The sequence below is a fragment of the Perca fluviatilis genome, chromosome 6 (assembly GCF_010015445.1).
Source record: "Perca fluviatilis chromosome 6, GENO_Pfluv_1.0, whole genome shotgun sequence".
Lineage (NCBI taxonomy): Eukaryota > Metazoa > Chordata > Actinopteri > Perciformes > Percidae > Perca > Perca fluviatilis.
In genome coordinates this window covers 20,504,627-20,517,366 of record NC_053117.1, presented here as the reverse complement: position 1 = coordinate 20,517,366, position 12,740 = coordinate 20,504,627, and the positions used below count along the sequence as shown (strand labels likewise).

The 12,740-nt window shown below is 39.5% G+C and overlaps 1 protein-coding gene across 1 annotated transcript in view; it reads right to left on the bottom strand.

Moving 5' to 3' along the window:
- stpg2 (sperm-tail PG-rich repeat containing 2) overlaps positions 1-12,740 on the bottom strand; it is a 52,690-nt gene that overhangs the window by 34,453 nt on the left and 5,497 nt on the right. Inside the window, exons 5-7 of the mRNA XM_039803737.1 lie at positions 8,562-8,677; positions 7,519-7,630; positions 3,916-4,023 (exon numbers count right to left, since the gene is read on the bottom strand). Coding sequence (XP_039659671.1) covers positions 3,916-4,023; positions 7,519-7,630; positions 8,562-8,677 — 336 coding nt within the window. The remainder of the gene's footprint in view (positions 1-3,915; positions 4,024-7,518; positions 7,631-8,561; positions 8,678-12,740) is intronic.

Below are 12,740 nucleotides of genomic sequence, written 5' to 3'. Positions count from 1 at the left end.
TGAAAAGCCTGGATTCATAATTCTTTGATATTTCAGTCTGGAGCAAAAAGACAGACAGCTTGACATTGCCATCCATAGAGCCATACTGCATGCATGAGAGAAAAGAAAAGAGAGTCAAATGAATACAGTCAGAACAAAGTGATAAGATGAGGAGAGAAAAAATGAGATGGGGGTAAACAGCATATCCAACTCAAAAACAATGATGCACACAATCAGGTATGTAATGTTCTTTGACTGTTTTGCTGATATCAGAGCTGATTCAGCGCTGCAACTGCTTGGCAGCATCATGTCCCAGGTATAAATGTGTTCATCTGATTGCCTATTATAACAACACAGGCAATCATGGGGCCGAAGCAGATAAGTTGCCTTTTCAGTCAAAATTACTGAAGGTGAACTGTGTTTCAATGTAACTCAAAATTTATCTTCAGCCTCTCGCAAACTGAACCATTCAGCTGGTTTTTATCAAAAGCAATAGAGGAATAAAAAGAACTTGATGACTTAAAATACCAACATCAACCCCCCCCACACACACACACACACACACACACACATACACACACACTCTGAGTCAGTTCAGATGCCATTCAAACTATAGGAATGATCTTAAATTTAACCCATTTTTTGGAAACATGCCAATCATTGATTTGCACTTTCCATTTAAACCAGATGCAGCCTATGGAACATTAGTTGTGGGGTAATGAAAATGGTGTTAGGATTGCACAGTTGAATTATTGAGCTTTTAGTCGAAAAGGAGAAATGAGAGGAAGAGAAGAACAAGTAAAGAGGTGCAGCTGGGGAGGAAAGGGAGAGAGGAGAAGAACATGACTGAGAGGGGAAGTGTTTGGGTTAGAAATGAAGTGAGTATTTGAAGAGAAGAAAGAAGAGGAAAGGGAGTTATAAGACATGCTGTTTCAAGGCCAAAACAAACTGTGTTCATTCAAAGTGGGTTGTAGAGCTGGGTTTGTGGCCATCTGTCAATCCACAACGCTGCCCTACTGGCTTTGATAAGGTCTTATTCATGGGCAATTCTTTTTCTCTCTCGAACTTAGTGACTGCGCTTTGTTAGCATTTCACATACAGCATGATAGGAAATGCCAAAGGAATAATTATAATTATGCTGAGAGCCAACGTGTTGTCCATGCAAGGTGCTTCTGTGGGTACCTCAGCGATAGAACTTAACATCTGTAAATGGGGACTAATGACGCCACCGAGGGATGGAACAACAGAGGTAGTGCAAGTGCCCACATGCCCCTCTGGCACCAAACAAAACCACAATTTCACGGTTAAGATGAGTTTAGGCTGAGCATGAAGAGAATTTTAAAGGCAGTACGATAGCATGTAAAGATAATGCAAAGACATCAATCCACCCTGGGCTACACAAAAAAAAGCCAAAGATGCATACCACAGGGTTGAGAAAGAAACACACAGGAAAAGAAACACACCTTTGGTTCTATACACGTTGTAACAATGAGTGAGTCCTTCAATTGCATAATTTTCGATCTTATGTATAATATAATATATAATATATAATCTAATATATATAATCATTTTGCTGTTGTTGTTGTTAAGGATTCAGTGTCTCATGATTTTGAATTGGTTTAAGGCTGAATGGGCTTAGATTTCATTCACAACACTGAGTAATCAGTGTTGTCACTTATAAATATATAAAAATAAAAATTACCATTCACAGCAAATAAAAAAACAAAGCTTTTAGTTTAAGGGAACAAAAGGGAAAGGAGTGGGGGAGCAAGGGCAAGGAGAGTCGAGAAAAAGGCATGTGTTCAAAAAAGTGTTGGATTGATGCTTTGATATTAGGAAATTGGGAAGTCAAAGAGTGGAGTAAGAGGCGAGAGCTGGAAGATAGCAGCTGTTCCTCTTATCTTCCCCTCCCTCCCTTCATCCTCTCCTTCCCTCGTTTTCCTCTCCATCCGTCCGCAGGGTAACAGTGTCAGATGGAGCCGGACTCACGGGGAGACAAAGATCTAAGAAAACTGTCGCTCTTAGTTCTGCATGTGAGATGACATGTGACACGTGCACACACACTCACAGATTTCCTCGGTGGGTGTCAGTGACGACTTCACAGGGTCGACGCACGAACACAGCATGTGGCCAGGGAAATTAGGTCAGAGGAAACTATGACACATGCACGCACGCACACACACACACACGCGCACACACACACACACGCGCACACACACACACACACACACACACACACACACACACACACACACACACACACACACACACACACACACACACACACACACACACACACACACACACACACACACACACAGATCAAATGAACCCAAGAATCTTGCATCAGTTGTTGATGATGTTTCTGTCTTGTGTGTGCGTGCATGCGTGTGTGCTCGTATGTAGAAGTGTAAGTATTTACATGAAACATATAGGTGTGTTAATTTGCATGCCTGTCAGTAGTACTTGCAAACTTGTCCATCGTGTCTATGTCTGCAAATGAAATTCGCACATGTGCATGTCTGAATTGTGAGCCTACACGTCACACTGTGCGTGTGTGTCAGAGTGATAATTAAAACATCAGTAGGAGAGTTTCACAGGAATGAATCTGTGGGGTAATGGGGCAGTGCCACAGAGGAGTTCAGCTATTCCTGAGACGCAAAACTACACATTTTCACATCCTTCATCTCTGCTCCTCTGAGCCTCTTAATAAACTCATCTTCACCCTCATCTGAAGAAACCCTCCACTCCCAGCACATCAATTAAACAAGCAAAGCCCAGCTCAATGTCTTGGAACTGTAACTTAATCTTAAATATTCCATATTAAAATCAAGTCTTCTTTTGAGAAATTGTATATTGAATATATTTGCCTCCCATAGATTATTTCTTTTCAATATGGTGTGATTATTTTCTCTGTGTATAGTGCATTATGTTGAGCAATACCACTAAATCTATGGATCTACATTTGTTCTCTTAGCCAGTTAAATCAATATTGGTGCATGATTACTCCATCCCAGAATGAAGCCTGATCTTTATTATTACAGTAAATGCTAAAAGCTAAAGATGTTGAATTAGTGTTATGGGTAGCTATACGTAGCTTCATGAAGTTACAAAGCTACTTGTTACAGACAGTATAAGTATTAAGCACCAAAGGGCAGACAAACAAAATTAGCGACTAATAAACATAGTGGAGCATTTAGAAACTAAAAAGCCAGATATTTCAAGGAGATGGTGGAAATCAAAACAAAACTAAAAGGAGAGTGGATATTGGATTTTCATTTGTCAAGTAACCACAATAGCCACATAAGCTCCAGTATAAGGGGTTTACTTTTCAATCAGTAATGAGAACTTAAGCCGGGCAGACACGGTACGGTTTAAGCCAGTTTTAAATGAATAAATGAAATGAATTGTCCCCCCTTGTCAATGGACAAAGTCAACCAGTGGTTCTGTGCTTACGATCAGTGTGAGCATGCATGTCATGCAGAAAGGCCAATTAAAACGTGTAGCGTATGTTAACAAAACATGAAAAAAAAATGTACAGTGATGTCTTAGCGTAAGTGTCCACACAACTTAACTTTAAATAAATGCTAATATTTACACAAGGTTATCTTTGTTTATATATGATTTCATTTAACTACAACTTACAGACAAAAGTAACTCAAAGTAACATACTTCCTCGAAAGAAATCACTGTAGTTCTGCAGTCATATACTGCTGGTTGCATGCAGACATTACAATCAACGCAATAGGAAGCTGAAAGCAAAAAAACCCCCAAAAGAAATAGACCCTTGTGGACAAAAGCAGTGCTAAAGTTGCTTGAGAAAGAACCTGCTCCATACAGTACAACCCGATTTACCTGAAAATGCACGTGCAGGCCGACACAAAGAGCACCTAATGGCTTCATTGTGAGCCATATCTAGTTCTATTTGCATTGTACCTCAGCCTGAGAGAGGAAGGGACAAGTGACCTTCGGCGGGTTAACACTGGACTTCACAGGCTTCTCAAACTGACTTCTGATGTGGTAGTGGTCCGGTCCAGGAACTCCCTGATGGGAAGCAGAAAGCAAGGAATGTACAGTAAGTACAAGGTGATATTTGTAGTCAAGTGCTTCGGTAATATCATTTTTGATGTAGCTGTGGCAATTTGAAGATAAGGAGAGAGCATGTGCAAGTGAAAGAGACAGAGAAAAAGGAAAAGGAAATCTCTCTGTTTCTGAGGTAAATGAAGGGCACACAGTGAAGGGAAAGAAGAAGATTATCTAAATGAAAGAAACAGCAGAGAAAAATTAAGCAATGCCAGATGAGTGAGCAACTTGTGAAAACTTACAGGGAAAAGTGCAGTTTATAAAACGCACGCACGCACGCACGCACGCACGCACGCACGCACGCACGCACGCACACACATCCTCTAGTGCAGAGCCAGGAGATTTTTGTATTTGTAGTAAACCCAAAGGTTGCTGAGCCAGAGGTAGGTTAACAAGGTCGGCAGGAAAACAGCATGGATTTCTGTGGAGATTGTAAGCAGTTACACCCGAATCTTGCGAGGGAACAGTGGAGAATATCAGCACAATATGTCTTCCCCATGCCTTAGGACAGCTCAATCTTTATTCATGAACATTGACTACAATGTCTGCTTGCCAGAAACAAGTTTCTTGTCCTCAGAATCTAAAATGTCACATACAGACATACAGTATGCTAATGTACAGTAAAGCTGCCACTGAGAATGCTTTTCTTAAGGTGAAACCTATAGTTTTTTGGAATAAAGACGCAGAGAGCAATGCTACTTGTTTCGATCATTTTCAGCTCTGCGCCAGACCTGCTCGGAGTCAAAGACATTTAAGTTTTTGTAAGTATTTCTTTGTGACACACTCGGTACACCTTGTCTCTGCCATTAATGTAATGAAATCATTCGTTACAGTTTTACTCTGTGGACCTTGACTAGAAAATTATTGGGACTCTCCTCTTAACACAACTCTTGAATGCAGAAAGAAATTACTGAACAGGTTCGCTATGTTTTTATTTTCATCAGCCATGAAGATACATGAGTAAATCTCCATGCACTCAATCACTGCAAGGCACCAATATATGGGCTCAAATTAGGATAAGGTTCAATCCAATTTTGACCTTGCAAGATGATGAATTAAAAAAAATAAAAATAAATGTAAGGACCCTTATTTAAGCCCATCCAAATACAGTATCATTATAATACATTTAACTGAAGGTATACAGTCTGTCTCAGTTTTTTGCTCAGTCTAAAGGTAGATAATACCAGATGCAGTTTTGTTATAGATTTATTTATTTATTTTCTTCCCATGGGAGAAACACTACTTTCCAGGTTCTAAAAATAACAAGTGCTGCCAACATAACATCATCATCCATTATAACGTTAACATGGAATTCACAACATTTTTTAAGATGAACTGACAGTGAACTTTATATTTACACGGTAATATCAGGCATTGCATTGGCATAACTCCATCTGTTTTGCTTTTGTTTGCAGGGATATACACGATAATGGTTTGTTAAAGTGGTGTGCTCAGTCATTGCCCTTGCCATGTCAGAATGCCTATTTAATGGGGAAATCCTACACACAGACTCTTAAACTCTATGGGACACCAGCAGCCCCAAGCCATAAGAGGCAGACAGTCTGCTGATCTCTAGGAAGTAAAGGTGTTTGTCCTGATTCTCCCCACTGTGGGTAATGACCCATCTGGTCAGTGTATGTGTGTGTGTGTGTGTGTGTGTGTGTGTGTGTGTGTGTGTGTGTGTGTGTGTGTGTGTGTGTGTGTGTGTGTGTGTGTGTGTGTGTGTGTGTGTAGGAGTACGTGTGAGTTGAGGTGTCAGATACTAATGATGACGGATGGAGGTGCAGCCATCACGGTAGGGGGTCCAAATTCAGCATGGTGCACACATAAAGCATACACAAAAGGCAAAGTTGTTGATTCAAAGTCACAGGAAAATGTATAGTATGTTAGAACACATTTGTAGTAATATTAATAGACACACACATATATATATATATATATATATATATATTCAAATAGAGGTAGAACAAATGCAATACAATGTTGTGTATAATGAACTATGCATGATTACATAAACTAAAACCTAAAAGAGTTGAGAGGCAGCAGAGCAAAATGTTCAAGGAGAGAGGACAAGAAGAGAGAAAGACATAGGTGCGAGTCCTTAACAGAAAGGATACGGTCACATATCTCTCCACAAATCCAGTCCCACGTTTTTTTTACTCTGCCTTACCCACTCTACCCCACCGACAGTAGAAATAAGGCATCACAAAGCATAACACTGTCGGCACACTTAAGTTCATATGCAGGTGAGTAACTTCCCTCCACTCAACAGGCTCCAATGTATCAGTGTGTGTTTGCGTGTGTGTGGTTGGAAGTCAATGTGTGTATTTCCATGTGTGTGTGGTTGGAAGTTAGTGGGTGTTTGCATGTGTGTGTGGTTGCCAGTCTGTGATCAAATGTTATGTTCTACTGCCCTCTATGGGTGAACAGATCAACTGATGAATTATAAAGAGGGAGAGGGAGGAGGGGTTGAATCATTTCCTCTTTTTTGGGGGCTTTTATGGCCTTTAATTGACAGGTTAGCTTAGACAGGAAAGGGGAGAAAGAGCAGGGGGACGAAATGCAGCAAAGGGCTGTGGTTGGATTCAAACCCAGGCCGCTGCCAAGGACTCAGCCCACATGGGGCGCACACTCTACTGGGTGAGCTAGGAATCATTTCCTCTTTAATCGACTGTACTTGAATAAATCAAGAATAAATCCAAAGTACTTACCTTGACTCAGTTCTCACTGTAAATCACCGTGCTCTATCATGACTCTTTCTCAATCTGCAGTTTTCAAATCCTATTGTGTTAAGAATTTATCTAAATCAAAGTGCAGTGAAGGAGGAGGACAAGCTGTTTAACTGCCAAAGATAAATGTCTTCTTAAGCATTAAAATACTCCTGAAACCTGTCAAAGCATCAGAATTTAACTATGGGTGTTTACTGTGATTTCAACTACTTTACATAATATGCTAAAATAGACATCATTTGTTCAAACCTTAGGGTTAGAGGTTTCAGTAACTACGGGGCATGGTAGCAAATACTGCACACAAGCTACAATATTACTATGCAACACAGAGCAGTAAGCAACGTGAATATTGGACTTACATTCATCAGGTGACCAGAAACCTGACTCCAAGTGAATGCTTGTGTTGCTGTTTTAAAAAAAGCAACCCTTTTCTAACACGTTCACCATATCAACTTTAAAAAGGTGATAATATGTCAATGTTGTGCTTACAGCTTGTTGCACTGCCCACAAGCGCAATAAAAAATCCAATAATGCTGCTTTAATTATCACTTGTGGTCACAGTGGCCATTGTTCAGTAAGTTACATAGGCTCACTTTTAAAGGACTGTGTCCTCTACAGGGACAGAGCTTAATGTTGATCCCAGTCCTTTAAAGCTTTTATCTCTTACTCTTCTCATTCATCTAATCTTAGCAATGATAGCACCACATGAACACAAACACATACTCGCCTTCTTTTCCTCTTGCCTGGGTACCAGCTCGTGGTAGCGAGGGATGATAAGCTCAGCTCTGCCTTTCTGCTCCTTTTGAAGGTTCACATTCTCATAGTGCATTTCTAGGTTTCTGAGACAGACAGAGACGAAGACAATGAGAATAGAAGACACAGACAAACAAATAGAAGAGATAAGAAATAAAACAAGGGAGAAGTGTTCTGTGTAGGAGAAATGGGGAGATACAATATATTGAATGAAATGGGAAGAGAGGTGTGTAATGGAAAAGTAAATAGGAAGAGATAGACAAAGCAAAGTAGGATGGGAGAGAGAATTAATAACTAGAGAAGGAGGAATGGAGGGGAGAAAAGAAATAGGACTGAAACAACTGTAACAGGAGGAAATATATTTTTTTAATCATTTTTAAATGATTCCAATAATCACATGCGAATCACAGACATTTTTGGTGTGTAAACCTCTGTCTACACCTATGTGTGTACAGTGTGATTGCTCACATGTACACTTTCTCTTCTATTACTTAGTCAATTGCTTTATGCATAGCTGAGCTGGGTGTGCCCACCAATGCAGAAGTGCTTAGTAAGACCCATCCTCGGTGGCCATCAATAGAAACACTATGTGAGAAATGTCAAACATAATGCCCTGGCTGTAGGATCAAAGCAATATTTCCCTTTGGTGGAACAGTTTCTCTGTTGAACACACATCTCCATACGAGCTCAAGAGCAGTGAACTAATCTAGCCTTTTGGCACTCTATCCATGATTCAAAATGTGAATTTTTGAAGTTCAATTCTCACTATCTCCGAATGAGAAATGATGCTACTTGTTTAGTTAGCGATGTTCCTAAGGTACTGCTAACTTTAGCATTTTATAAAGTCAACTAAAATACCAACCATCTTCTTATCTAATTCTCTGCAAAGAAAAAGTGTATTTAACACAATGTCAAACTATTGCTTTAACATGTTGCCAGGCCTCTGTTACGATAATCAGCATTGATTTTCATATGCCAGTGATGCTAAATACTCGTACCATGACATGTAATACTTACATTTCAGGGTAATATTGTCCTGGACCCGGTCCCTCCTCTACCATCACCTGACCTCTCTTCTCTGTCATCTTGCCAAAGTGGACTCCTTTATACTTCTGTGCAGAACTCTTCTCGGACTACAGGAAGAGAACGAGGAAGAGAGAGAGAGAACGGACAGACAACAAGAGAGAGGGGGTGGGGATTGGATGAAAGAAAGGATTGGCCAGATATGGCAAGCAGTTTTGACATTTAATAAAACCACATTCCCATCTGTAATTACATTTTAGATATAATAATAGCATTTCTACTGGATAAAACTGTATTCTCACTAGTTAGAATGGTAATTAAAGAACTCCACAATAACATTTTACTAGTAGAAATTGTATTTCAAGATATCTACAACTTTGATTGTACTGGTCAACTGAATAAAAGATAGCCATTCTAAATATCGTTTTAAAATTTTTATTGGCTGTTTAAACATTAAATAGCTCAACTGGATATGTATTGCAGATATCCATAATTCAACTTTTCCTAGTCAAAAAGAACAATTCAGATATCCACAATGACTTTTTTCCTATCCAGAATGAACATTCCAGATATCTGCAATAGAATTATTACTAGGAATAACTCTAATGTCAGCTATCCAAAATGAAACAAACATTCCAGATATCCATATTGTAATTCTGACTATCCAAAATATATTCTGACTAGTAAAAATGTCATTACGGATATGTACAACTGCAATTTTACTAGAAAAATTAAAATTGTGGATATCTATAATAGTAATGCTTCCCATCCAGAATGTAATTTTATATATCTGAAATAGTAACTGACGCAGTGTTTGATGTGTGTCTGTCCGTGACCTGTAATAAACACGTCACCGAATAGATTAAGCAAAAAGATAATAATGAATGCCAAAATGGCTCACTTTAGTTTTGACTAGTAACAATTGTATTGTAGATATCTAAAAAGGGAATTATTCCTAGTAATAATTCTATTGCAGATATCTGGAACGTTCATTCTGGATAGGAAGAATGACGTTGTGGATATCTGAAATTGAAAGCCCCATACACATGAATGGGAAACGTGACGTCATTTGTACTAGTAAGAATGACATTGTGGATATCTGAAATGACAATTGTAGATAGGAAGAATTTCATTGTGGATATCTGAATTGTTCTTTTTGACAAGGAAGAGTTGAATTATGGATATCTGCAATAAATATCCAGTCTATTAAAAGTTAAAGGTCCCATGACATGGTGCTCTGTGGATGCTTTTATATAGAACTTAGTGGTCCCATAATACTGTATGTGAAGTCTCTTTCCTGAAATTCAGCTTTGGTGCAGAATTACAGCCACTAGAGCCAGTCCCACAATGAGCTTTCCTTAGTATGTGCCATTTCTGTGTCTGTAGCTATTGAGGAGGAGAGAGGGGGGGCAAGGTGGAGGGTGGGAGTGTGGCCTTGACCAACTGCCACTTTGCTCGTTTGAAAGCCATGATGTCTCTCTCTCATGGGTGGGCCAAATTCTCTGGGAGGGCAAAGCAGAGAAAGGGGAGGTAACCTTGCTCCTTATGACCTCATAAGGAGAAGATTCCAGATCGGCCCATCTGAGCTTTCATTTTCTCAAAGGCAGAGCAGGATACCCAGGGCTCGGTTTACACCTATCGCCATTTCTAGCCACTGGGGGACCATAGACAGGCTGGGGGAACGCATATTAATGTTAAAAAACCTCATAAAGTGAAATTTTCATGCCATGGGACCCCTAAAATGGCTTGCCATGGCCAGAGAGTAAGAATGACATGGTAGGTGAGAGAGAACGAGATAACAGGAGGATAATCAGGTTTCTCTTCTAGCCAGGGGGTCATGTTTGGGTTGAATGAAATGAAATGTGAAGTTCAGCCAAATGACAGAGTATGTCAGAGATCTAGGGGAGACCCTCAGTGCCATCCTGAGAGCACGAGAGAGGCTATGTCTGGAAATAAGCTGGTCAGGTGTCACCAAACCCATTGTAGAGGTACTATGTGTGAGATTTTCTCAAACATATTGCAAAGGTGCTGCAAAATAAGAGAAATAAAGACAACTAATGGGTTTTGAATTTCTGCACTAATCGTTCTTAGAAAGAGACAAGATATTCATCAACAAGACTAAGGGTCTACAGCCATGCTAGTGACTCTGTGAGGGTGTACTTAAATACAGTGGTGCTTTGAGCTAAATGCTTAAGTCAGCATGCTAACATGTTCACAATGACAATGCTAACATGATGATGTTTTGCAGGTATAGTGTTTACTACACTTACCGTCTTAGTTTAGTGTGCTAGCATGCTAGCATTTGCTAATTAGCACTAAACTCCCATTAGTTTTGCAGGTATTTGGTCATCACCCAAATTGTTGGGCAAATGATGACCTAACGATGAGATAACCAAATTCCCAACTCTCCCAATCTACTTCAATTCACATTCCTGACACTGAAAGAAGAATGCTGCTTGTCCCTCAAAAATAAAAAAAAAACACCTGTGTGTCTAAAATGAAACAGACATGTAAGAAAAAGCTTCCCTTACTAAAAAAAAAAATCTTTCTTTTCTTACTTTCCCTTGACCCAACTGTGTCTATACTGTGAGGCATGTTATGGGAGGATTGGCAGGGAGTCTCAAAACGTTTTTAATGCCATGGGGTGCCTTATCTCAACTTCAACAGTGACTGGAGGACGAGATCTGAGGTTCTGTCCCCTGTGATCTACCAATCTAGTTTTGAGGAAGGGAGATCGAAAACAAGAATGTTCAAATGCTTAAAGTTAAAAAGAAAAACATAACTGTTCTGCAGTGCACGCAGACACATACAAGCACTGTGGTGGTATCACAGCTGGCATTGAGTTCAGAGACACAAATTGCCCATTTGTGTCAAGGAGAGCTTTTAAAAAGCTAAATAAAAACACAGCTAGTGGGGATAAACATATTCATTCAGTTTTAATACAATGGAATGCCAGGCTATTTATTTATCTAATTTAAATGAGAATCATTTTTGTCAGTACGATTATATGTGCGTGTGCAGGATCCCGCAGGCTGAAATCGTTGGTGTGCTTTCTACAAACATACTCACAACACAGCATGGGTTTGAATGAAATTCAAGTTCTATTAAGAGGACAATCTTGTCCATATTTCAAGCCAAATCCGGATTCTGTGTAGAAGTTGACCAATACTTGAATTCTGGGGTAGGGTATTTACAGACAAACAATGAGTGCATTATTTTAATAGACTCTTCAAAAAAACACTAAATGGGGAAATATATTTTGGAATAATTGTGTTCATCCCTCCAGTAGATTTCAGAGATTTGCAGAATCTATGCAAATGAGTATATCGCTGTTCTGGCAGCTTATGGTGGACCCACATCTGACTAAAATACTTCATGTTGGTTTTTCCTTTAATCTGTTAACCATCTGTACCTCCTAGAAAATTAAATTGAAAGTCAACATTATTTCAGTTGTAGCATACATATAATCATTCAGATATGATATTTTCTAATCAACAAGTAACGCTTAAGATGTTAACTTTTCTCTCCTTATCAATGCAAACCCCAGCCAAACAAAACAGTGACATTGTAACATTGAATACAAGGATTTACAGCAGTCCTATACGCTTGTTGCCATCATATCAAACGAGAACGTTCGACATGTTAAGCACAGCAGAAAGCTACTGGTGTGGCCCGGTTGGATCAGTGGGTAGAGCAGGCGCACATGTACTGAGAGTTTTATGCCTTGACACAGAGGTCCAGGGTTCGAATCCGACCTGTGATGATTTCCTGCATGTCTTCCCCCTCTCTCTCCCCTTTCTGACCTAGCTGTCCTGTCAAAACAGAGTTTGGTGTGGGGACCATTGCTATGTTCCCACTCATGGATGCAGCTCATTCATTGATTGGCCAGTTAAAAACTGCTGCAATGTTTATTTTTTTAAAGTTTCCCTTTCTAAACTGATTTGGGTGCTCTGTCTCCTACAGTAGTAACACAGCCTGTGCTCCATATCACCATCTGGCCAACTGTGTAATGATAATCTGACAAATCACTACACAGTCTGAACTAACAAAATACCTCATGGTAATAATAATACAAGAGCCTTTTACTGCACTATTATGCACAGTAACTTTTTAGTCATAATATATGCCTGCTAAAATCTGTGATAAACTCATATCGGCCAATAACTACTCACT